Below are 25,208 nucleotides of genomic sequence, written 5' to 3' on the forward strand. Positions count from 1 at the left end.
GATGAGGCTGTAATAGGCAAGGTGGGCGACAGAATTGATGTGGGAGCAGCATTGATGGAGGGCTGGGGGGGGCAGAACTGATGTGGGAGCACAACTGATGTCTAGGTTGGAGGGGGGAGAACTGATGTGGGTACAGAATTGATGGTGGCTGGGGCAATATTGACTTGGCAGTTGAGGGACAGATTAATTGCTGAACAGGAGGACAGGTAGATGTTGGGGTGATGATAGACCCCACATACATTTTTTTTCAGGCCAGTTTAATTACTGTCCCCATCCCTTGCTTCTCCCCACTCTCTGTTCTTCACCCTTCTGCATTCAAATCAGGCTGTTTCCTCCTTCCCCTCCATGCTCCCTGGGTGCCAGCAGGAGGAGCATTAAGAGCAGGGGAGAGAGAGTTTTTCTGTGCTGTCACTTCCCGTGCCTGGTGACACAGTCGCCTCAGGCTTCCAGGAAGAGCAATTGCAGGGAAATACAGCTCAGCCCATGCAGTCGAAGGATGGAGTGTTCTCAACTGGTCTTTGGGGATTGCACATGCGCAGTCCAGTCGACACACAGGAGCTCTGGGGGAATGGAAAGTGCTCAGTCAGGATGGAATCTTTGGACAATTTAGCTGCTCAGATCTAACAAGTCTCTGCTGAGCATCTGCAATTTTTTCAGAGTATTGTAACTTGGCCAAATTTGGGGAAGTTTTCATGGGGATGGCAAGAGGCACATCCCTGTTACCAAGGCAACCTCTTGCCAAATTTTAAGTCTATACTCCAAAACAGGAAAGCAGTAGAGCTTCTCATTGAAATGATTGTACAATCATTTAATATGGGCAAACCAATTTATTTATCCCTCATATCATTCTCAGACATGAAATGGCGAAACCGTTTTAGCTGCAACTGTCAAAAAACAAACGAAACAATTCAGCCTGAGGCAGACACCCATCATGAAAATTTCAGCCCAAACATTAAAGTTTTGCAAAAGGGAATAAAATAGAAAGTGTTGAGTAACCTTAACTACCCGTGCTACTGTCATGGGGTTCAGGATGCAGTCCACACCAGTAAGGGGTTATGTCACTGTTTGTCTTGCAACTAGGATGATCAGATGTCCCGTTTTACAGGGACAGTCCTGATATTTGGGGCTTTGTCTTATATAGGCGCCTATTACCCACTCCCTGTCCTGATTTTTCACACTTATTGTCTGGTCACCTTACTTGCAAGTTTGGGTGTCTTACATTGCTTTGCTGCTGTAGCTCCCAGCCTGGGACACTCACAGCTAGCCTACAAGCATGCCAATCACACTGAATGTCTCTCTCTTTGCTAGATGTAATTCTAATCCCTGCAGCCCGTCTACAGCCCCACTCTGGCTTCCACCAGCCTTGGTTACTATTTGCAGGGTGACCCCAACACACTCCCAGTCCCAAATTTTCCTCAAACCGCGGGCCCTGAAGTGTCCAGCTCTCTCCTGGAACACTCAGAGAAATAAGATTTATTTGCTCCTTTAAAAGACAAAAGCACATCAGTGCTTATTAATTTAACTAAAGCAGATACACCCTTCCCTTCAAACACAACAGTAAGCTGGTTTATAGTAAAAATAAAACAAATTTATTAACAATAGGTCATAGGTTAAGTGATGCCAAGTAAAAAAAATAAAAGTAGAGATGGTTACAAGTAAATAAAAGTGAAAACACGCATCTGAAAGTCTGAAACTTACTCTAGCAAGGTACAGAATTTGTTCAATGTGGTGTCTTTCATCAATCTTCCTTCTTCCCAGGCATGGCTGACTTTCCCTCAGTCAGGACCTTCCACAGAAGTACAAGAGGCTGCGTGTTAAGGCATACATTTTATGACAATATTAATCACCAATTTGTATGAGCTTTCATGAAAACCTCACTTGATATACTTTATAGTACAGTAATATTGTAGACAATCAGTTGATTCAATTGCTTATCACTAAGGCTGCGAATCTGTCATGGAGGTCACAGAAGTAATGAATTCCGTGATTTTCCATGACCTCCGTGACTTCTGCAGCAGCAGCAGTTTGGGTGTGTGGGAGGGGGCTCGGGGCTAAGAGCAGGGCATTTGGTGGTGTGGGGTGCCGCTTACATCCAGGTGGGGGGCTCCCCAGCTCCCACTGGCCTGGCCCTGCAGCTCCTAGCCCCAAGTTTTAGTTTGGGATATATAGTAAAAGTCATGGACAGTTCACAGGCTGTGATTTTTTGTTTACTGCCTGTGAGCTGTCCATGACTTTTTCTAAAAATACCCATGACTAAAACATAGCCTTACTTATCACTTGAGGTTCAGTTTATAGCCAAGATAAAGTTTTTCTTCCCTGCTGGAAGTTGTCTCCTCCCCCTCTTGTTAGACTGATAGCTTTGTTTACCTAATATGTTAATCGATTGTCGTTGTCTCTGCCTGATGACTAAGCTGGTCAGAGAAGCAAATATATATTCCTTTGTCTAGGGCAGACCTGTTTACCAACTCCCCCTGACATGCCTGGTTTAAACACATTTTAGTCATCATTACAGCATATATCCATAACTCTTAATACACATTGCAGACATCCTTCATGCAAGAATCTTAATGATCAATGGTTTGTTAGTTTTCCAGTGACATTACATGACACCTTTTAGATACAGATTATAACCATAGTGAGCTGAGGTACAGGTACAGGCCAGCTGAAATTTATTACCTGATCTAATGAGCCCCTTGCCTTCTGGCATTGGAATGCTCTAAGGCTCACAGCCACCTGTAATGTTGATAATTTGTAACATTTATCTAATAACTATACAATGCAACTATTAACACTCACTACCTCCACCCTCCAAGATTTACCATATAGTCAGTTAGAAAGAGGAGAATGGTGAAAGATATTGAGATGAATGAAATGACTTTCAGATTTGAGGAGATATGATGTAATATTGGCTGCTGAAGAAATAGTGCAAAATATGAACCAAAATACCTTGTTTCTAACAAATTTAGAGACAAAGGAATTTTCAGCCCCTTCCATTTCCACCTACAATTCATTTCATGAGCATATCAGAAATGCAATACTTTAGGCACTGGTGTATATCAACTTTTTGTTGATAGGTAAGACTGGCAAAGTATTTGTATATCCACCCTTGTTCACACATGGATTAGGAAGAAGTATAGAAAATATATTGATATTTGTCAACATATCTTACATAAGAACAGCCATACTGGGTCAGATCAATGGCCCATCTAGCCTAGTATCCTGTCTTCTGACAGTGGTCAATGCCAGGTGCATCAGAGGGAATGAACAGAACAGGTAATCATCAGGTGATCCATCCCTGTCACCCCGACTTAGCTTCTGGCAAACAGAGGTTAGGGACACGTCAGAGCATAGTTTTGCATCCCTGCCCATTCTGGCTAATAGCCAGCGATGGACCTATCCTCCATGAACTTTTCTAGTTCTTTTTTGAACTCTGTTATCCTCTTGGCCTTCACAACATCCTCTGGGAAAGAATACCACAGGCTGACTGTGCGTTGTGTGAAGAAATACTTCCTTTTGTTTGTTTTAAACCAGCTACCTATTAATTTCATTTGGTGACCCCCTAGTTCTTGTGTTATATGAAGGAGTAAATAACACTTCCTTATTTACTTCTTCCACACCAGTCATGATTTTATAGACCTCTATCATATCCCCCCTTAGCTGAAAAGTCCCAGTCTTATTAATCTCTCCTCATATGGAAGCCATTCCATACCCCTAATCATTTTTGTTGCCCTTTTCTGAACCTTTTTCAATTCCAGTATATCTTCTTTGAGATGGGGCGACCACATCCGCATGCAATATTCAAGATGTGGGGATGCCATGGATTTATATAGCAGCAATATGATATTTTCTGTCTTATTATCTATCCCATTCCTAATGATTCCCAATATTCTGTTAAGCTTTTTTGATGGCTGCTGCACATTGAGTGGATGTTTTCAGAGAATTATCCATAATGACTCCAAGATCGCTTTCTTGAGTGGTAACAGCTAATTTGGACCCCATCATTTATATATATATATAGTTGGGATTATGTTTTCCAATGTGCATTACTTTGCATTTATCGACATTGAATTTCATCTGCCATTTTGTTTCCCAGTCATCCAGTTTTCTGGTAACCCTTTGTAACTCTTTGCAGTCTGCTTTGGACTTAACTATCTTGAGTAGTTTTGTATCATCTGCAAATTTTGCCACCTCATGTTTACCCCTTTTTCAAGATCATTTATGGCTATGTTAAGCAATACTGGTCCCAATATAGACCCCCGGGGGACACCATTATTTACATCTCTCCATTCTAAAAACTGATCATTTATTCCTACTCTTTGATTCCTGTCTTTTAACCAGTTATTGATCCATTAGAAGACCTTCCCTCTTATCCCATGACAGTTTATTTTGCTTAAGAGCCTTTGGTGAGGGACCTTGTCAAAGGCTTTCTGAAAATCTAAATACATCGTATCCACTGGACCACCCTTGTCCACATGCTTGTTGACCTCCTGAAAGAATTCTAGTAGATTGGTGAGGCATGATTTCCCTTTATCAAAACAGTGTTGACTCTTCCCCAACAAATTGTGTTCATCTATATGTCTGATAATTCTGTTCTGTACTATAGTTTCAATCAATTTGCCTGGTACTGAAGTTAGGCTTACCAGCCTGTAATTGCCAGGATTGCCTATGGAGCCTTTTTTAAAAATTGGCATCACTTTAGCTGTCCTCCAGCCATTTGGTACAGAAGCTGATTTAAATTATAGGTTACATACCACAGTTAGTAGTTCTGCAGTTTCACATCTGAGTTCCTTCAGAACTCTTCTGTGAATACCATCTGGTCCTGTTGACTTATTACTGTTTAATTTACCAGTTTGTTCCAAAACCTCCTCTAATGACACCTCAATCTGGGATAGTTCCTCAATTCTCACAAGTTCCTTGTGTGTGTTGCCACAACATGATAAGGGAAGTTACCTTTAATCATCCATTTCCATGAGAAAGGATTTAGTGTGAGAGACAGAACAATATGTAACTAATTTGGATTATATTTTGTGGCTAATGTTATATTTGTGGAATAAATTGTAGATTGATAAAATAAGATGTAAGATGGACCACAAGAGAGCACTAAGACAGGAGGACTTGGACTTGAAGTCCTACATGTTAGACATTTTAAATATTGAAATTACCCTTTCTTCAGTAAGAGCTTTATGCTATAGAATAAGGACTAGAAGAATAAGAAGGGATGGAGATAGAACTAAACTTCAAACCTGGACAAATTTTATTGCACTTTCCCTCTTACAGACATTGGGTTAGATTCTCAGACCTAGGTTTTGCCACCTTTACACTTCCCTGACTGTGGGGATTTTGGGCCTTGAGCCAGTCTCGAGACACACTGTAAAGCAACAGCCATCCCCAGGTCATGACCCTCATACATGCTGGTCAAGAATGAGAGTGGCTCTGTGCCACTGAGGGTTCCCCTTTACACAAAGTCATTTAAGCCAGATTTACAGCTGCTTTGCTCCACCTATGTTAGAGCAGAAGGTCTAGCCCTTTGTTTTTTAAGTGGATGAATGAGCCTTGTCATTTCTTCATGGGAGACATGAACAATATTTTTATGAAGGAGTTCTAAGAACTTTAATATGTTATTGATGGGGTATATGTGATTGATGAGGGTGGCGGGTGGAATTATTCACCCTAAAGGAATATTAAGAATATGTTGTCTGGGGATTGCAGAATGTCATTGTCATAGGAGAGAGGCTGAAGGCCCTATTTGTGTTGGAATAACTGAAAACAGATTTCTTAAGACATGGAACACGAAGGAGATAAAGTTTTAAGAGGTGCATGATGCCATCTGGAAAACATGACTGGGACGCAGTCATTGCCATTTTGAGAAAATAAAAGGGTATTGGCTGTTAAATTTCTTACACATATGAGGGACATCTTGATAATATGACTGGTGTATTACACCGTGTTACTTGACTACTATGCACAACAGAAGACTGAGGTTCTGTTTGAGTGACCTTTCTGGAACACACCCAGAAAATGAATGGTTATTGATTTAAATAGGATTTGTGGTTTATATATTTGGTCATTGAGAGTGGAAAGAATGTGTTACATAATACTGAATTTAAGATGTTTCAGTTTTATACATATGAAGAAGTTATTTTATTGTTGTTATGGACTATATCATCCTCTCCACTTATGATCTGATTAATCTGGTAATACTATTGTGTCACAGACTAAACCAGGGGTCTCAACAGTGGAGGGTCCGCTGGTCCCGCGGCTCTGGTGGACCTACCAAAGCCACGGGACCTGCGGACCGCGGGACCAGTGGACCCTCCGCAGGCACGCCTGCGGGAGGTTCACCGGAGCCGCCTGCCGCCCTCCCGGCGACTGGCAGAGCACCCCCTGCAGCATGCCGCCGTGCTTGGGGCGGCGAAATGTCTAAAGCTGCCCCTGGGTCTCAAACACCCCCCCTGCACACCTCCACCTCAACTCCCTGCCCTGAGCTCTCACCGCACCCTGCACCCTTTCTGCACCCCCTGGGGCAGCGTTGCGGTAGGGACTTTGGGGAAGGGGTTGGAATGGGGCAGGGAAGGGGTGGGAAGAGGCAGGGGCCTAATGGAAGGGGTGGAGTGGGGACGGGGCCAGAAGCAGTGAGGGGTGTGTGTCAGTAATGGAGCCCGCGGGTCAATGCACTAGTCCTCATCATCATAGAATCATAGAATCTCAGGGTTGGAAGGGACCTCAGGAGGTCATCTAGTCCAACCCCCTGCTCAAAGCAGGACCAAACCCAACTAAATCATCCCAGCCAGGGCTTTGTCAAGCCTGACCTTAAAAACCTCTAAGGAAGGAGATTCCACTACCTCCCTAGGTAACCATTCCAGTTCTTCACCACCCTACTAGTGAAAAAGTTTTTCCTAATGTCCAACCTAAACCTCCCCCCATATGGCCCTCGTGGTCATTTGAGTTTGAGACCCTTGGACTAAACTGAAGAGCTTGAGTTATTTTTTCAGTGATGATATGCTGCTTTAATCTGGTACACATAGCTGGGTTGACTTTATCAGCATTACCAAGTAACACATAATTTGTATGGAAGTGTATGCAGGTGTTGCTTTTATTTAGACATCTGCCAATAATTAATAATTTATTATGATTCTGATACAGAAACCAGAAGCCTGTCATTTTTCTAGACACAATGTGCTCAATTCTGATCTCACATAGGCCAGTGTACATATGGAATAACTCCATTACAATTGAGCTACTCCAAGTGTATTCCAATCTGTGTAGAATATGGCCCAATATGTATAGAGTGGATGAGAGATCTTACCAGCCATAATGAAGGCCACAGTCTGAAACTTTAGTTTTATTTGTTGTGCTGCTTGAGTAAAGAAGATTTAAGTGTTCTGAGAGAGATTTAGTTTGGTTTGGCAAGCACAGAGATGATTATGTCTGATCCTCTTCAGTGTCCCAGGCTGTGGCCATGCCTAGAAAGACTGTTAGAATCTCGTAGAAAGGCTAGTGCAGAAACATACATGTTGGACAATTCAGGACACCTTTTCATGTCAACTACTTTGCACTGAAGCACTTTCTTTCTTTTGCTCAGTCTCTTGCCCTGAAATGAATACACTGGTTTTAGACTGCAGCCCTGTCTGTAATCAGAACACTTCAGGGTGGGCAAGGCAGTTATATACTGGGTGATGGATACGGGAGTAGTGATCACCAGCATTATTGACTTAGAAAAGTGGATCAATATAATGAGGTGGATCATCTCCTTTGGGTGGGTCACTGAAATTCATTAAAAATCTATGCGATTTTAGGACATACCATGTAGGAAAGTGAATGGGCTAATTTTGCTAAATTAATTCAAGCATTCTAGGATTGAGCTGGAGAATATTTGGACCTTGGTAAAAACTTTCGCTGGAGGATAATTTATGATCATTAAAGTAAAACAACAGCTTTAAAGAGGGGGAATCATATAGAAGTCATGCCAGTGACTGGGTAGGCTGAAGCAAACAAAGTGACAGGCCCAAACGAACCAAGGGCCGTACATTGAGTCTTCTTTAAGAGATAAAACAAAACAAAACCTCCCCAACAGGACATTTCTGTTCCATTCCTTCAGGTGTCAGCACTGACCCTCCCCAGAGGTTTTGCTTTATGGCTTTAATGCAAATAATGGGGTTTGGCCTGTTTCAGGAATCTGGAATTAGCATGGCTCCTCCACAGGGATTTCTGCTACACAGTTCTTTCCCCCTTCTCCCTCCCAAAATTAAAAGAGGTAAGGTAGTAATTGGAGATATACCAATCTCCTAGAACTGGAAGGGACCTTGAAAGGTCATTGAGTCCAGCCCTCTGCCTTCACTAGCAGGACCAATTTTTGCCCCACATCCCTAAGTGGCCCCCTCAAGGATTGAGCTCACAACCCTGGGTTTAGCAGGCCAATGCTCAAACCACTGAGCTATCCCTCCCCCCCTTAAGTACATCAGCGGAAACAAAGGCCATGGTTTCGCAGCTCTTTTAGCTTCCTGAAAATCTCTCCCTTTTGGGAGAGAAAGGAGCTTCTTAAATCCCTTCCTAGCATCCCTTGCCAAGCTCTGAACTACAAATCCATGAGTGCTGAGGGAAGATCCAGAACCCTCTGCATTTGGAGCTCTGATCTCTTGTCCTGAATGGGGCAGCAGTCAGACTTCCTCACAAACCCCAAAAGACCTCCTGAGACCTCTTCTGCTGCCTCAGTGACTGTTGAGTTCTCAGGCCGCTGCCTACTTACTTCTTACAGAAACATTGAAATGGGAAGGTGCTGGCCCTGGAGATTATCTTTATTAGCCTTAAGAGGCTAGTACATCCCATTACAGTGATATTTTCTAATTTAATCTCGACTTTGGACCTGCTGCTTCAAAATAGACTGAATATGATAATGTGAATCTTGTTGTATGAGAAAGTGTGTTGAGTGGACATCAGTAGGGATGGTTTTGGTTAAAAATAAGATTTCCTCTGAACCATAACCCAAATCTGGAAATGAACACAAACCAACATTATTTTTAAGGTTCTAAAATAATTATATGAGCTTTTTTTCACTTGGGGACCACCTAGCAGCTGGGAGTTCAGCAGTTTTGAAAATCAGCCACCTATGTAGGTGTCCACATATTGTCTCAGCAGCCTAACTTCAGGTCCCTAGTTTTGAAAATCTTGGTCATGGTAATTTCATTCACTTCTGGAAAGATGCAGCGTGTGTGTGTGTGTGTGCGTGCACTGACAGTATTAAGTATTTATTTTTCAATGCTTGTCTGTAGGTACCAATCAGCCTTAAGGATTTAAAGTGGCTTAAATTCTCAGAGAGATGCATAGTTGTCAAATGTGTTTGATTAGCTGTTTTAAACCATTAGGCTGCCCTAAATAGTTAAGATGATTTTAAAGGTTATGTCATCTGAAGGCTTTGAAGTGGCACCGTGCCATATCCCAGAGTATTTAATACTATGGAAAGGTTGGGAGGGGTATTTTCTTTGATCTCTGACATTAGACGCGTTTGTGTGAGTGTTTCTGCTGGGGTACCCTCAGCACTGGTGTGACACACTTTTGCTGATAGAACTGAGCTGCATTTGTTAGCCTTTGAATTCCCCTTTTCTTACAATTAAAGGCTCAATACATTGAAGTGTTGAGCACTCTCAGCTGCCATTGGAGTGTTCAGTATCTTGTAGCATCCAGGGGAGCAAACAGAGTTGTAGTTATTGATAAAGCCAGTATGATCCCTATCAGCTTAAGAACATAACCTTAATTGCTGCTTGCAAGTGTAGCCACTGCCTGCCTCTCCCATACGGTTATGGGCTGAGGCAGGAACTTGTGAGTGAAATTCTTTGGCCCATGTTTTTCAGGATGTCGGATTAAATGGCCATAACTAGATGGTCATAATTAGGTCAGACTAGATGGTCAAAACTACATTGATTTCATTGAGGTCAGAATTTCACCCTATGAATCTATGAATTCCAAGTACAGTGATTGCCATAAAAACCACAGCATTTTCCAGCATCTACTGCAAAGTGGTATCTGTGATACCTAATTCCTATTTTAAGTAGAGGAAAATACTGTGATATAGCAGATGGTAAATGCTGATTTTAATGTTAAGATCACAGATTTCTAGTAATGTAAAAATTATAAGATACTACTTATCACTTAACTGCAGCTGCCTAAAATAGTGCAGATTCTACTTTCCAACACTCAGAAAAGTAAAAAAGTTTACTGAATGCTATCTAAGTCCACCATTAGTGTCTTTAATGTTAGATATGCTGAAAGTTGTTTTATCCAGGTGGCTACAACAAGTGATTGCCCTTTATGCACATGTTGAAAATGTATGTTTGTTTGTCCAAAAGAAGATTGTATTTCTAAAGAGTTTTCTTGGTAGCACCTACTACCAGGTTGGATGGATAGATATATGTATATGACTCCTTATATGCTCAGCAGATATATATATATATAACTCTGCTGAGCATATAAGGAGTCATATAAAACCTATATAGCACAAAGAACTGTACCTGCTTCTTTATCACAAAAAGATGCATAATGGATAGATCCTGTGGCTTCCACCATGGTGGTTCTGTTACGATTATCCCCAGTCTCCTAGAGCTTATGCACATCTTCATTCTTACACTCCTCTCTGTCCATTTTCTTAAACTTCCGCAAATGGGGTTTGTGAAGATCATTTATTTGTGCTGTTCCATGTCTCTGGAACTTCCTAGCCTTTTGTGAGCCAGTACATTATTTCCTCTCTTTTAAATTTGACTTTAAAATCTTCCTCTCTTCTCTATCATTTAACTGACTTTCTCTAGAAAGTACTTGTTATGCTGTGGATAAAGCAAAGTCTTATTTTGGGAGGAAGGGATATTGAGGATAGTGATAAATGACTCTGCTTTCATGCTTTGTAATTTTACTAATCATTGGTGGAAAAAAGACTTTATGGTTATAAGTTATTTGCTGTTATTCTATTTGTTGCTCTTGTATGAAGCTGTGATTACAAAAATATTAAACATACATCTGGTACAATTTGGCTTCCACTGGTTTTATGCAATATATCCCTTTAAAACTTCTTTTTATTCTTTAAACATGTGAATTTTTCGCACTGACCCACCAGACAGTGTCTAGACTATGGCATTATTGTAATTATATTTTTAAAAGGACACAGATCAAACTCTGAAAGGTTTGAACAGCCCTTTTAATCCTCCAGGTTAGCTAAGAAAGGACATAATGGCTGAAAGTTCAAAGATAGTTCTAGAGAGGTCTCAAATCCAATGACTTTCTTCCTCTGTTGTATAGTTTGAGATTGTAATTGTTAACCATGAGCCACACACACAATACAATACAATACCCCTATACATAAATATAATGTTATATGATTGGACTTGGCAATAGACAGGAAATGGAGAAATGAAGCTGAAATTCCATATTTAATCCATCCCATAATCTCCCTCCTAAGTATTGGGGTCTTTAAAGTGGTGGTTTCTCAGTACCAATAGGGCAGGGCAGTTAACAGGTGACAGAAGACAGAATGCTACCATTTCAGATACCATTGCTCGTAACAGCATTACTAGGAGCTGGGATGGATGGAATTTCAGGTTTTCTTTGAATTTAACTGCAATTTTTTTCAGTTTAAGCCAAAACCTTAAAATTATTTTAGCGTTCATGAATATGCTTAATTGAACACAGTGCTCTAAATGTGTTTTTGTTTGTTGTTTTATTGGGAGCATATACATATAAACCACAAATAATAATGGCATATAGTGCATTATAAAATATATATGCATGTACATCGATAGTGCAAATAGAGGCTTATGAGAATAAATGTGTCAACACCAAGTTATATACAAGATCATTTATCCACTTCCACGTTCCCCTGAGTCCCAAGGACTAGATGTAGGGCATATACTGTAACTTAAAACTGATTTCTGCATGAATAATGTATCATTGCTAATTGATGTATGGGAATAATATCATCACAGGGAGAAAATTGGACACAAAATCTATGGCTGCATTCCTCGAGAACATTCAAAAATTATATCTAAATGTAGAAAAATTGATGAGTGAAATATTCTGAGGGAAGGCTGTCCGCCTTCCATAACCATCCTGGTAGAGATAAAATTTGTTCTTTATTCAATAAATCAAGAGGGGATTTCCATGCACAGAAAAGCATTTTTGTATGAATCAACACCCTAGCACATCCATCACAGAAATCATCGAACCTACACCCTGCAATATGGCTTGGGGTGAGACCGGAAATGTGACTCCAAGGAATAATGAGAAGACATGCAGTAATTTAAAATTTGTTTCCAGAATTCTTCTGTCAGTTTGTAGTCCTAAAGTACTAATTTCATATTTAAGATATTTTAAAATAAGTATTAATTATCTGGTAGTGCTAATATTTACATATATTTATAGTAGAGCTAATGAACATCCTAATGAAAACCTATTTCACTTTCTATACATGCACATATGTTTGTGCCCAAACATCCAGATCAAATATAACATGGACTAATTACATTATCCAATCTTAATTTTATCACTAGGAGATGCTTTTGACTAGTTTAAATTCAAAAGAAAATCCCAAATTAGCTACAGTTACTACATTATGTATACATTTATACCATAAAATGGCCCATCTTAACATTTTAGTTTAGAGTGATGCTTTTATAGATATATTGGGCCAGTTCCTCTGCTGGCATAAACAGGCCTAGCTAAGTGGAGCTGGGCCCATTTACACCATCTGAGGATCCAACCCATTCTGTTGTGCTAAGGAACTGAGGGTTTTACATAGAAATTGTTAACTTGCGCTGACCAGTGTTTAATAAGCTGCACTGACTTTAATAAGAGCTTTTTGTTTGCTAAAGATACATAAGGGGAAGAATCCTTGTTAAAGCTTAAAGCATGTTTTACTGGAGTCTAGTCAGTAGCTTGGTACAAGAGGTAATGGTACTTCTGTTTTTTCCTCTGAGGTGAGGTGGTGCAGTGGTTGCCAGTAAAGAAGAAGCATTTATCTTGTCATAGCTTGAATCTTTTAAAAGAGAGCTTAGGGAAGAGAGTTGAAAAATAGTAAACTGGATAATTTGATAAACAAAGATCTGTGATATCACTGAAAATAAATCTATTGATTTAGGGCTAGACCTGTATCTGTTAGTCACAGCCCAGAATAAGCATGTAAAAAACATGGAGCCATACTGGCCAGGGGCAGGGGAGTGTTCTGCCTCTGTGACCATGCTGTACAGAGGGAACTTGGCCAATATTACATCCTTTTATGGTCTTCAGCCCACTGCCCCTTGGGAGCTGCTCCCACCCTGTAGTTGGTGTAGGGGAGGAGGGACCAGGATCTCCTTATTGCCCCTCAGAGCGATACAGAATTTGGCCTTTAGTGAGCAGGACTGATTTTAGGGGTGGGTGAACAGGGGGATTGTTCTGGATATCAACTTCTGGGGAGGTGCCACACTGCTGTGCTGCTTGCCTTTTCTTTTTCTGTCTTCTCTCGTGATTGGTTGTCTGTTTGTTTATATTGCTTGGCCGCTGAGAGGGTGAGGGAGTGGGGTGCCAAAAATGTTTTCCACCCTGGCTGGCAAAACACCTAGGGCCGGCCCTGCTAGTGAGCATCTAGCAGTATTGTGTTTCAATCTATAGCAAGGTTTGTATTCCATGCTGTTGATTAAAGGCACACTTTAATTGCTGACCTATCTTTATAATGTTTCCATCAAGGTGGTTTTACTTTCTGGCATTCATTCTATGACTGAAAAGAATTTAAAATAAAAAAGCAATAACTTGGAACTTACTGTGAGACTCACACAACAGGTGAACACATTATCTAGCAAAACATGTTTTCTGGTTTGTTTGCAGTGAATCTTGGGGTAAGCTGAGTGGCTAATTGTACAGGTTTTTATTTTTGTAGCTGCTCCATAAATTGATTTCATGGTAACTGTTTTGCACTTCTTCACCTAAGCCCTTTCCTTGATGGAATCTGTGTTAACACTGTCAATTTGTAGGTCTATCAGTCCAGATAGCGCCCTTTACTGTGTTGCTGTATGATGCAAGGTTTTCTCACTGCGACAGAACCTAATTAAAAAAAAATCAATGGTTGATGTCAGCAAGAAGTAAAGTGAACCACAACAAGTAGAATGTTACTGGACATAATACATCTATAATTGGCTGCAGCTTTTCATTTTGTTCCCTAACAAAGAGACAGCTAGTCTAATAACCATTATTCAGTCTCGGGGAACTGGGGTGATCACTCTTAATTCTTCAGAAGGGCATGTTTGTAACATGCTCTGTGTGAGCTTTACATCATTATTTACTTTGGGCCAGATTCTGTGTCCTTACTCCAGTTGAGTAGTATCACCATGTAATAGTCACCGTGCCTTAACAACCATGTAAAAGAAGCAGTGAGAGGTAAAAAGGCATCTTTTAAAAAGTGGAAGTCAAATCCTAGTGAGGTAAATAGAAAGGAGCATAAACACTGCCTAATTAAGTGTAAAAATGTAATAAGAAAAGCCAAAAAGGAGTTTGAAGAATGGCTACCAAAAACTCAGAAGGTAATAACAAAATGTTTTTTAAGTAAATCAGAAGCAAGAAGCCTGCTAAACAACCAGGGGGTCCCTGGACTATCAAGATACAAAAGGAGCACTTAAAGACAATAAAGTATTTGCGGAGAAACTAAATGAATTCTTTGCTTCAGTCTTCACAGCTGAGGATGTTAGGGAGATTCCCAAACCTGAGCCGTCCTTTGTAGGTGACAAATCTGAGGAATTGTCATAGATTGAAGTGTCACTAGAAGAGGTTTTGGAATTAATTGATAAACTTAATGGTAACAAGTCACCGGGACCAGATGGCATTCACCCAAGAGTTCTGAAAGAACTCAAATGTGAAATTGCGGAACTATTAACTAGGCTTTGTAACCTGTCCTTTAAATCAGCTTCGGTACCCAATGACTGGAAGATAGCTAATGTAACACCAATATTTAAAAAGGGCTCTAGGGGTGATCCCGGCAATTACAGACCAGTAAGTCTAACATCACTACCGGACAAATTAGTTGAAACAATAGTAAAGAATAAAATTGTCAGACACATAGAAGAACATAAATTTTTGGGCAAAAGTCAACGTGGTTTCTGTAAAGGGAAATCATATCTTACTAATCTATTAGAATTCTTTGAAGGGCTCAACAAACATTTGGACGGGGGATCCAGTGGACATAGTGTATTTAGATTTCCAGAAAGCTTTTGACAAGATCCCTCACCAAAGGCTCATACGTAAATTAAGTTGTTGTGGGATAAGAGGGAAGATTCTTTCATGGATTGAGAACTGGTTAAAAGACAGGGAACAAAGGGTAGGAATAAATAGTAAATTTTCAGAATGGAGAGGGGTAACTGGTGGTGTTCCCCAAGGATCAGTCATAGGACCAATCCTATTCAACTTATTCATAAATGATCTGGAGAAAGGGATAAACAGTGAGGTGGCAAAGTTTGTAGATGATACTAAACTGCTCAAGATAGTTAAGACCAAAGCAGACTGTGAAGAACTTCAAAAAGATCTCACAAAACTAAGTGATTGGGCAACAAAATGGCAATGAAATTTAATGTGGATATATGTAAAGTAATACATATTGGAAAAAATAACCCCAACTATACATACAATATTTTGGGGGCTAATTTAGCTACAACTAATCAGGAAAGAGATCTTGGAGTCATCGTGGATAGTTCTCCACACAGTGTGCAGCGGCAGTCAAAAAAGCAAACAGGATGTTAGGAATCATTAAAAAAGGGATGGAGAATATCTTATTGCCCTTATATGGCAATGCTCACATCTTGAATACTGTGTACAGATGTGGTCTCCTCATCTTAAAAAAGATGTACTGGCATTAGAAAAGGTTCAGAGAAGGGCAACTAAAATGATTAGGGGTTTGGAATTGGTCCCATATGGGGAGAGATTAAAGAGGCTAGAACTTTTCAGCTTGGAAAAGAGGAGATTAAGGGGAGATATGATAGCGGTATATAAAATCATGAGTGGTGTGGAGAAAGTGAATATGGAAGTTATTTACTTGTTCCCATAATATAAGAACTAGGGCCACCAAATGAAATTAATGGGCAGCAGGTTTAAAACAAATAAAAGGAAGTTCTTCTTCACACAGTGCACCGTCAACCTGTGGAACTCCTTGCCTGAGGAGGTTGTGAAAGCTAGGACTATAACAGAGTTTAAAAGAGAGCTAGATAAATTCATGGTGGTTAAGTCCATTAATGGCTATTAGCCAAGATGAGTAAGGAATGGTGTCCCTAGCCTCTGTTTGTCAGAGGGTGGAAATGGATCGCAGGAAAGAGATCACTTGATCATTACCTGTTAGGTTCACTCCCTCTGGAACACCTGGCATTGGTCACTGTCGGCAGACAGGATACTGGGCTGAATGGACCTTTGGTCTGACCCAGTATGGCCGTTCTTATGTTCTGTGAAATACTCAGTTTTGAGTTAGGGAGACAGCTTCTGGCCTTCGCATTTTACTGGTTATATTTTCTTTGTGGCAGACAGGAAAAACGTAAAAGGTTTCTGATGCAGGTGGCTGAGGAGAATTGTAACTTCACCTTACATCACTCAGGTTTTTAGGCTGTAGCCGTGCCTTTACTGACAGTAGCCACATAACATAACATAAGAACATACAAACATAAGAAAGGCCGTACCGGGTCAGACCAAAGGTCCATCTAGCCCAGTATCTGTCTACCGACAGTGGCCAATGCCAGGTGCCCCTGAGGGAGTGAACCTAACAGGCAATGATCAAATGATCTCTCTCCTGCCATCCATCTCCATCCTCTGACGAACAGAGGCTAGGGACACCATTCTTACCCATTCTGGCTAATAGCCATTTATGGACTTAGCCACCATGAATTTATCCAGTCCCCTTTTAAACATTGTTATAGTCCTAGCCTTCACAACCTCCTCAGGTAAGGAATTCCACAAGTTGACTGTGCGCTGCGTGAAGAAGAACTTCCTTTTATTTGTTTTAAACCTGCTGCCTATTAATTTCATTTGGTGACCCCTAGTTCTTGTATTATGGGAATAAGTAAATAACTTTTCCTTATCCACTTTCTCAACATCACTCATGATTTTATATACCTCTATCATGTCCCCCCTTAGTCTCCTCTTTTCCAAACTGAAGAGTCCTAGCCTCTTTAATCTTTCCTCATATGGGATCCTCTCTAAACCCCTAATCATTTTAGTTGCTCTTTTCTGAACCTTTTCTAGTGCTAGAATATCTTTTTTGAGGTGAGGAGACCACATCTGTACACAGTATTCAAGATGTGGGCATACCATGGATTTATATAAGGGCAATAATATATTCTCAGTCTTATTCTCTATCCCCTTTTTAATGATTCCTAACATCCTGTTTGCTTTTTTGACCGCCTCTGCACACTGCGTGGACATCTTCAGAGAACTATCCACGATAACTCCAAGATCTTTTTCCTGACTCGTTGTAGCTAAATTAGCCCCCATCATGTTGTATGTATAGTTGGGGTTATTTTTTCCAATGTGCATTACTTTACATTTATCCACATTAAATTTCATTTGCCATTTTGTTGCCCAATCACTTAGTTTTGTGAGATCTTTTTGAAGTTCTTCACAACCTGCTTTGGTCTTAACTATCTTGAGTAGTTTAGTATCATCTGCAAACTTTGCCACCTCACTGTTTACCCCTTTCTCCAGATCATTTATGAATAAATTGAATAGGATTGGTCCTAGGACTGACCCTTGGGGAACACCACTAGTTACCCCTCTCCATTCTGAGAATTTACCATTAATTTCTACCCTTTGTTCCCTGTCCTTTAACCAGTTCTCAATCCATGAAAGGACCTTTCCTTTTATCCCATGACAGCTTAATTTACATAAGAGCCTTTGGTGAGGGACCTTGTCAAAGGCTTTCTGGAAATCTAAGTACACTATGTCCACCGGATCCCCCTTGTCCACATGTTTGTTGACCCCTTCAAAGAACTCTAATAGATTAGTAAGACACGATTTCCCTTTACAGAAACCATGTTGACTATTGCTCAAGAGTTTATGTTTTTCTATGTGTCTGACAATTTTATTCTTTACTATTGTTTCAACTAATTTGCCCGGTACCGACGTTAGACTTACCGGTCTGTAATTGCCAGGATCACCCCTAGAGCCCTTTTTAAATATTGGCGTTACATTAGCTAACTTCCAGTCATTGGGTACCGAAGCCGATTTAAAGGACAGGTTACAAACCTTGGTTAATAGTTCCGCAACTTCACATTTGAGTTCTTTCAGAACTCTTGGGTGAATGCCATCTGGTCCCGGTGACTTGTTAATGTTGAGTTTATCAAGTAATTCCAAAACCTCCTCTAGTGACACTTCAATCTGTGACAGTTCCTCAGATTTACAAGCCACATCCTTGTAGCGCCTTACAGGGCAGGAATTATAAATTAGAACTCCTTTCACACTTGACTACATACTGACTGTTACTTCAGTCCTCACTCTACCTCTTCTGAAGTGAGTTTCCTTATCTCTGGAGTGTGCTGTAATATTAATTCCTCACTAACAGCCACTTAAAACAATCCAGGCTGTTTTAAGTAAAGCGAAATCTATTAAAAATAACAAGAAAATCACAATTAAAATAAACTTTCTGTGGAGCATGAACACAACTAGACTAAACACTGCAGAAAGCCGCCTTAGGACCACATGCGTAAAGGCTCTAGGTCTGGACTCTCAGTGCCCTCACTCTTTTGTATAATGGAAGGATTGATCTGTTTTTCATCACAATGCTGCTTCATTCTATACCCATGTCCATCATCACTAGGACAAGGTTAGATAAAGTTATTGTTCCTATTCTGCACAAATTAAAGTCTCGCCCAGAATAATGATATTTTCAAATTACTGTGCACTTTTCAAACTAAACTTTAAAAAGTTATTAGTATAAAAATAAGCGTTGTACGCTCTGAATTTAACAACTGCAACTACATCCTTCTGAGGTTTACCCACAATCACAATACAGTGTCAGTCTTTATTAAATATTTTAAATAGTGAAAAATGGAATCCCCTTTTGTATTAAAATTTCTCTCCACCTGTGTTGGAATCTGTTGTAATATTAATTTATACAATTTTAGAAGTGTCTTTCTTTCTAATGTGCTGTAGCTATCAGGTGTAATAATGAAAAATAATGTGCAGTTCTAACCTTTCCATCAATTTTATGAAAGATTTTAAAAGCACCCACTGTAAATATTACTTTTGAAAAATCCCAATACTGAATTTTATTATATACATTTTACACTGTCTGTAACTGGTAGAAGCAGTTAAAAATCACAAAGAGGATAAGAAACAAGTCCGGTAGAATCTAATCTGAATCCTTAACTGAAAACTCTGATTATCTGAAATTGCACCTGAAATTATTTGTTGCTGATGAGCATCAGTTGTATTGAGAACTCTTTTGTACATCAAGACCCCCACTTATCCAGCTAAACCAAGTCCTCTTGCTCAATTTGGCAAAATGTAGTCAGTAATCGAACAAGAAGGCGATTCATGCAATCTGCCCAGTTTTGTTCTTATTTTCCTCAGGATCAACTCCTGATGTTGAAACTGTAGGAGTTTTACTACCATAGCTCAGAGTTTATTACCCTGTATGGATTACCCCTCATAAATCCAGTGAGCTCATTAAATACCTGTATCTGTGATTGTGACTCTCTAACCAAAAGCTCATATGATCACAGTTGTACAAATATCAACAAACAAAACACTGCCCTCTTCACCTTCTGTATAATGCTCCAACCACAGCAAGGACAGTGCAGTGCAGGGGGGCAGAACAATGCCAATTTACCACTTCATTCCCACTTAATCCTAGGGTGACCAGATAGCAAGTGTGAAAAATCGGGACTGGGGGTGGGGAGCTAATAGGAGCCTATATTTAAAAAAAGCCCCAAATATCAGGACTGTCCCTATAAAATCAGGACATCTGGTCACTCTACTTAATCCTCAAATACAGTTTAGGTAGTTTATGCTTGGCCCTCTGCACAGGGGTGAGTTTCATCCTGTGAGCTTGGCACTTCTATTTGTCTATTAGCAGCCTCTTCCTGAACGGAGTTAATTCCCTGTTCCAGACTTTTTCATACTCTTCCACCATTTTGCTTACAGACTGGTATATTTTTGCTTGTATGCCGATTTGGGAGATTATAATTAGTTGGCTCTTTCCAGTTTCTTTAATTATATCTTCAAAGGAGGATTAATTAATTTCCTCAGATTTTTCAGACATAGTTTATAGTTGTTACTGTGTTTTCCCATTTTAAGTTTGAGCTTGTGGGCTGACTTCACATCATCTCATTAGTATTTCTCTTCTTAGGCCCCTATGGAGAAAAGTGTTAACATTCATCTGCAAATTTCTGATGTTTGTTTATAATTAACTTAGTTTGGTTTACCAACAAGTGTATAATTGGCATCAGTGCCTTAGTACCTTATATCATACATTTAATCTATTACAAATTACTAGTACAGTACCTTCTTGTAGAACTCCCGAGAGCCTCTCCATCAATTGGAGTTTGAGCCTTGGCTCCAGATAAACTCCCCTGAGAGCAGGACTAGAGGGCAGGGGGCTGCAAAGGTTGGTGGACATCATCTTTACATCCCCCAACCCTGGAGCTGGCAGTGGGCCAGTTCAGTTCTGGTACACATTTGAGCATCTTCAGAGATGCTCTAACTTACACTTTGTTTCCATCGCCCCCCAAGAAACCCTTTCAGCAGATGGGGATCAATAGAACTCAAGGATGCACCCAGGGCCGGCTCCATGCACCAGCAAAGGAAGCAGGTGCCTGGGGTGGCCAATAGAAAGGGGCGGCAGTCTGTCCGTTGTTGGGGCGGCAAGTCCGGGTCTTCGGCGGCAATTCAGCAGCGAGTCCTTCACTCCCTCTCTTTCACTTCGGTGGCACTTCAGCGGCAGCTCAATCGGGGTTTTTTTGTTTTGTTTTTTTTCTTCGCCGCTTGGGACAGCAAAAAGCTGGAGCTGGCCCTGGATGCACCTATCACACCCTTTGCTTTGGGGAGCAATGGAGCTAAAAAGGGCTGGCAATAATTTAGCTACCCTAGCTTTAGGCCGGTTAGAGAGCCTACCATGCTGGAGCTTTGCACCAGCACAAAACAACCACAGTGAGGGCCCAGATCCCTTAATACTACAATTTTTAGAGTATCACTTTAATATTTAAAAAAATGACACTTCTTTAATTGGTTCATTTTCTAACTGAGCAATAAAACAGAGAAATTAATTTGCACTGAAGTTCCTAAGAGATGTAGAATCATATGGCAAGCAGAATAAAGGACGTTAGTTATTTATCAAGTTCACTTGGCTGGCAGACAGTTGGTACTACACACAGCAGAATTTGGCCAGCATTCTGACAATCTCTGATCTTCCTAAAGGACCAATTCATCAAATCAGTCCACTTCAGCCACAACTTAGCACCTACTAAAATAATGTCTGAGCCTCTTTCCTAAACAAGGTATCATTCAATTTGTTATAAGATATGGAGTCTTAAGCCATGGTAGTATTAAATTAGTATTAAATTAGTATTAAGGCCATATCTCATCTCTACTTTGGGTCAAGCATTTTTTAAGCTGGATTGGCCGAAAACATGTTTAACTTCCATTGTTAGTACTATGCACAATTCTGTTGAGATTATATATATAATATATATATATATTATATATATATATATATATATATATATATTATATTATATATATATAATATGCTAAATAATAATAATAATAAACAACTATGAAGAGTAGTAGAGGTATAGGTTTTTCTCATTTTATTATACTTTAATTTTTTCTATGTATTTTCTTTGTTTTCCCCTATATCCATCAGGGGAGTTAATACTAAAATATACAATCTACTGAGCTAAAGGCGCTTGTTTAATTTAATCTTCCTCTACAATAGAATAAGACTCCCTCACTTTTTAAAAAGGCAGCAAGTCATTGAAAGGGAGTTGTCTATTCAGATAACCCTCTTCTTGGACTAATTAAACCATATGCGAGGCATGTTGTTTCCAAGGTTCTTGATCCAAATGGGAGTTTTTCCAATGGCATTAGAGGACACTGTATGAGGCCCAAGAGCAATGGGGTTGAATGATTTTAATTAGACATTTCAGTAAATTTTGAATGAAAATCCGCATTCCATATAAATATTCTAACCCTTTTTTTTATTACTGTTTTTAGTTAATGAAGGAGTTTCCTCTGCTAAGCATGTTCAACATCCATGAAAACCTGCTAGAAGCTCTGTTGGAGTTACAAGCGTATGCAGATGTTCAGGCAGTTTTGGCAAAATATGATGGTAAGTCCAACTATATATATGTATACATATTGTACACACACACACACACACAAACCTATGTGAAATGAACACTGATTGTTTGCAAAGTAAAACTTTCAAAAGTTAGGAAATGCCAGAATTTAGATTGTTTGTGCACCTTTAATTGGGATCCCTTGTGAATATGCTTTATGATACAGATTTTTTTGATACATGATCACATACTGTATTTTCCACAGGACCCCTGTGTCATTCAGTGCACAGGTGGAACAGTGCTCTCTTAAATGAGCAGTTCTTCAATATTTTGTTTTCTCCTGTTTGTTCGATGTGTCACCACAGGCCTTATTTACTGCAGACTATTCAAAGCTGGCTTTGAAAACAGAATTAATAATTTCCCCATATACGTTCCTTGGTGTTCATTACTACAGTATCTGAGTGCTTCACAAGCATGAATTAATTTATCTTTCCATCACTTCTGTGAGGTGGGGGAGTGGAATAATCCCCATTTTACAGACACCACGCTGAGGCACAGAGGGATTAAGGTAATTAAATTTCCACTACTTTTGGGTACCCAATTTGAAACATCTAGAACCTGATTTTTCAGAGCACATCTTGTTACATAACACTTTCTATGTTCAAAGCACACCTCCCATTGTCTTCAGTTGCAGCTGTGAGTGCTCAGCACTTCTGCAAATCAGACTCCAGCATGTCGTCAGGCACTCAGAAAATGAGGAGCACAGTTAGTGAGTACGTGTGAAAAGTTTGGTTTAAGTGACTTGCACAGCACCACACAGTGGCAGAGGCAGGGATAGAATCCAGTTTTCCAGGGCAGCATTCAACTGTCTTAACAATGAGACAGTTCATCCTCGTCATGCAGCCCCCTGCCTCATTCACTACATGCCTTTCAATTAAAGAAAGGATGGTCCAGTGGTTGGGACATTAGCCTAGGGCTTGGGGCAGTCAGGTTCAATTCCCTGCTCCACCACAGGTTTCCTGTGTCTCAGTTCCCCAGTAGAGATAAATGCACTTCTCTACCTCATCAGGACATTGTGAGGGTAAATACATTAAAGATTTTCAGGCATTCAGATACTATAGTGGTGGGAGCCATATAATAATAATACTACACACCTTCCAACATCTGCACCAGATGAAGCAGGGATCCCACGGACAACAGTCTCCTTTACTACACGACGCTGGGTCATTTCCAGAGCAGGTCCAGTCTGTGCACTGAATGGAAAAAATAGTACGTGATCATGTAATTAAAGACTGTGTCATAATGGATGTGCCCCAGGGGGCCAAATTCTGGTACCTCCTGAGTGCCTCTGAGTTCTTGACTTCGCAGCCTTAGCGATATTTTGTATGTAATTTCTCAAGTTTGTTTTTTCAGTTTTCTTTTTTATAAAAATTTCATCCTGTGACCTCATATTGAAACTCACCTGGGTCAGCCTGGTTGGAACCTTAGACTACCACACAGATCCACTACACAGTCTTCTGTGTGGACAGCACTAGAGGGTGACGAGACACACTTTGCCAGTGGGTTTCACAGATATTTGCTAACAGCAAAAGAATGGTGAGACTCAGGAGTCTTGGGTTCCATTCCAGTCTTGGCAGGGGAGTGTTCTGTAGTGAGTACTCCCCAAACATGCCCCCTTCTGCTCCATCCCATTCGATGTATCTCTGTTCCAGTCCTGTCTCTTCCTCACCCCTGACTGACTCCTCATCCCACTCCCATTCTTCTTGCCTACCCAGCCTCAGTCTTCACTCCTCAGATTTCTCATTCCAATCCCAGTCTCCTTGCCAGTCAGTCCCAGCCCCTCCTCCCATCTGATACATTTCTCCCCTTCCCAATCCCCATTAACCCTCAGTCCTAGTCTCCCTGCACAGGCTCTCAGTATCCCCTCCCTCCTTCCCTGGCTCCTTATCTCATTCTCTCCCCTTCCAGACCCTTTGTCCCTGTCTCTTTGCCCAGCCACTCTCAGTTCCCTCCGCCCCCCACCCCCACATCCCATTGTCAGATCTGCTTCCCCACACACTCTTTTTCCTAGTCTCAGTCGCCCTAGTTTAATAGTCCCTCAATCTCCTTGTCCAATCTCAATGTTTTCCCCTGCGGCCAGCTGGCTCCCGGTCCCCCACCATTTCTCTCACCAGCTCCCAGTCCTCCCACCCACAGCTCCCAGTCCCAGCCTCCCTTCTCACCCCCGCTCTCCGGCTCCAAGTCCCAGCCTTTCCAACCTCCCAATCCCCTTCTCCTTGCCCAGCCAATCCTATTTTCTCCCCTCCACAGTTGTCAGGCTCATCAGAGTTCTTATCACAATCTATTCCTTTCTCTCTTCCCTGGTCTGGCTTTTGTCCCCTCGCATTCAAATCAGATGGCTTCCTCCGCCATGCTACTTGGGCAGGGGGACCATTGAGAGCATAGGAGGAACAAGCTCCCTGCTCCCAGATCCAGTGCCCAGACTCACCCAGTTTTCATGTAGCAGCTGTGAGGAGATGCAGCATGCTCAGGCATGCTGCAGTCTGGTCATATGTAGGAGCTATGAGGGAATGGAGCATACTCAGTTGCTCTGTGGAGATGTAGCATGTGCAGCCTGGTTAGCGCTAGGAGCTGTGAGAGGCTCAAATATGCTCACTCAGGATGGAACCTCTGAAGAGTTTAGCTGCTGTAATTGAAGAAGATGCTACTGAGCATGTGCGAACAGTGAGTTTTCAAAGGATTATAACTTTGACGAATTTTCACAGGGGCCACAAAAATCACATCCCTGACACAAAGGTAGGCTTAAAAGAGTTATATTTTTATCAGTAAATGTCAATTTCACTGTACACACACAAAGTGACAAAAAATATTTCCGTCAATAATAATCCAAATGGACAGATGGGCAAAGAAAGACAAATGCTGCCTGAGAACTTACTAGAATTTGAT

At 40.7% G+C, this 25,208-nt stretch overlaps 1 protein-coding gene across 3 annotated transcripts in view; it reads left to right on the forward strand.

Moving 5' to 3' along the window:
- The window catches only part of ST7 (suppression of tumorigenicity 7), a 228,699-nt gene that overhangs the window by 152,712 nt on the left and 50,779 nt on the right, over positions 1-25,208 (forward strand). For 2 of the 3 annotated variants that reach the window (XM_039508628.1, XM_039508630.1), the window contains exon 9: positions 22,198-22,312. The exons of the other annotated variant lie outside the window; for it this stretch is intronic. In XM_039508628.1, the coding sequence (XP_039364562.1) occupies positions 22,198-22,312 (115 nt within the window). The remainder of the gene's footprint in view (positions 1-22,197; positions 22,313-25,208) is intronic. 3 annotated transcript variants of the gene reach the window in all.

Source organism: Mauremys reevesii, linkage group 1 (assembly GCF_016161935.1).
Source record: "Mauremys reevesii isolate NIE-2019 linkage group 1, ASM1616193v1, whole genome shotgun sequence".
NCBI lineage: Eukaryota > Metazoa > Chordata > Testudines > Geoemydidae > Mauremys > Mauremys reevesii.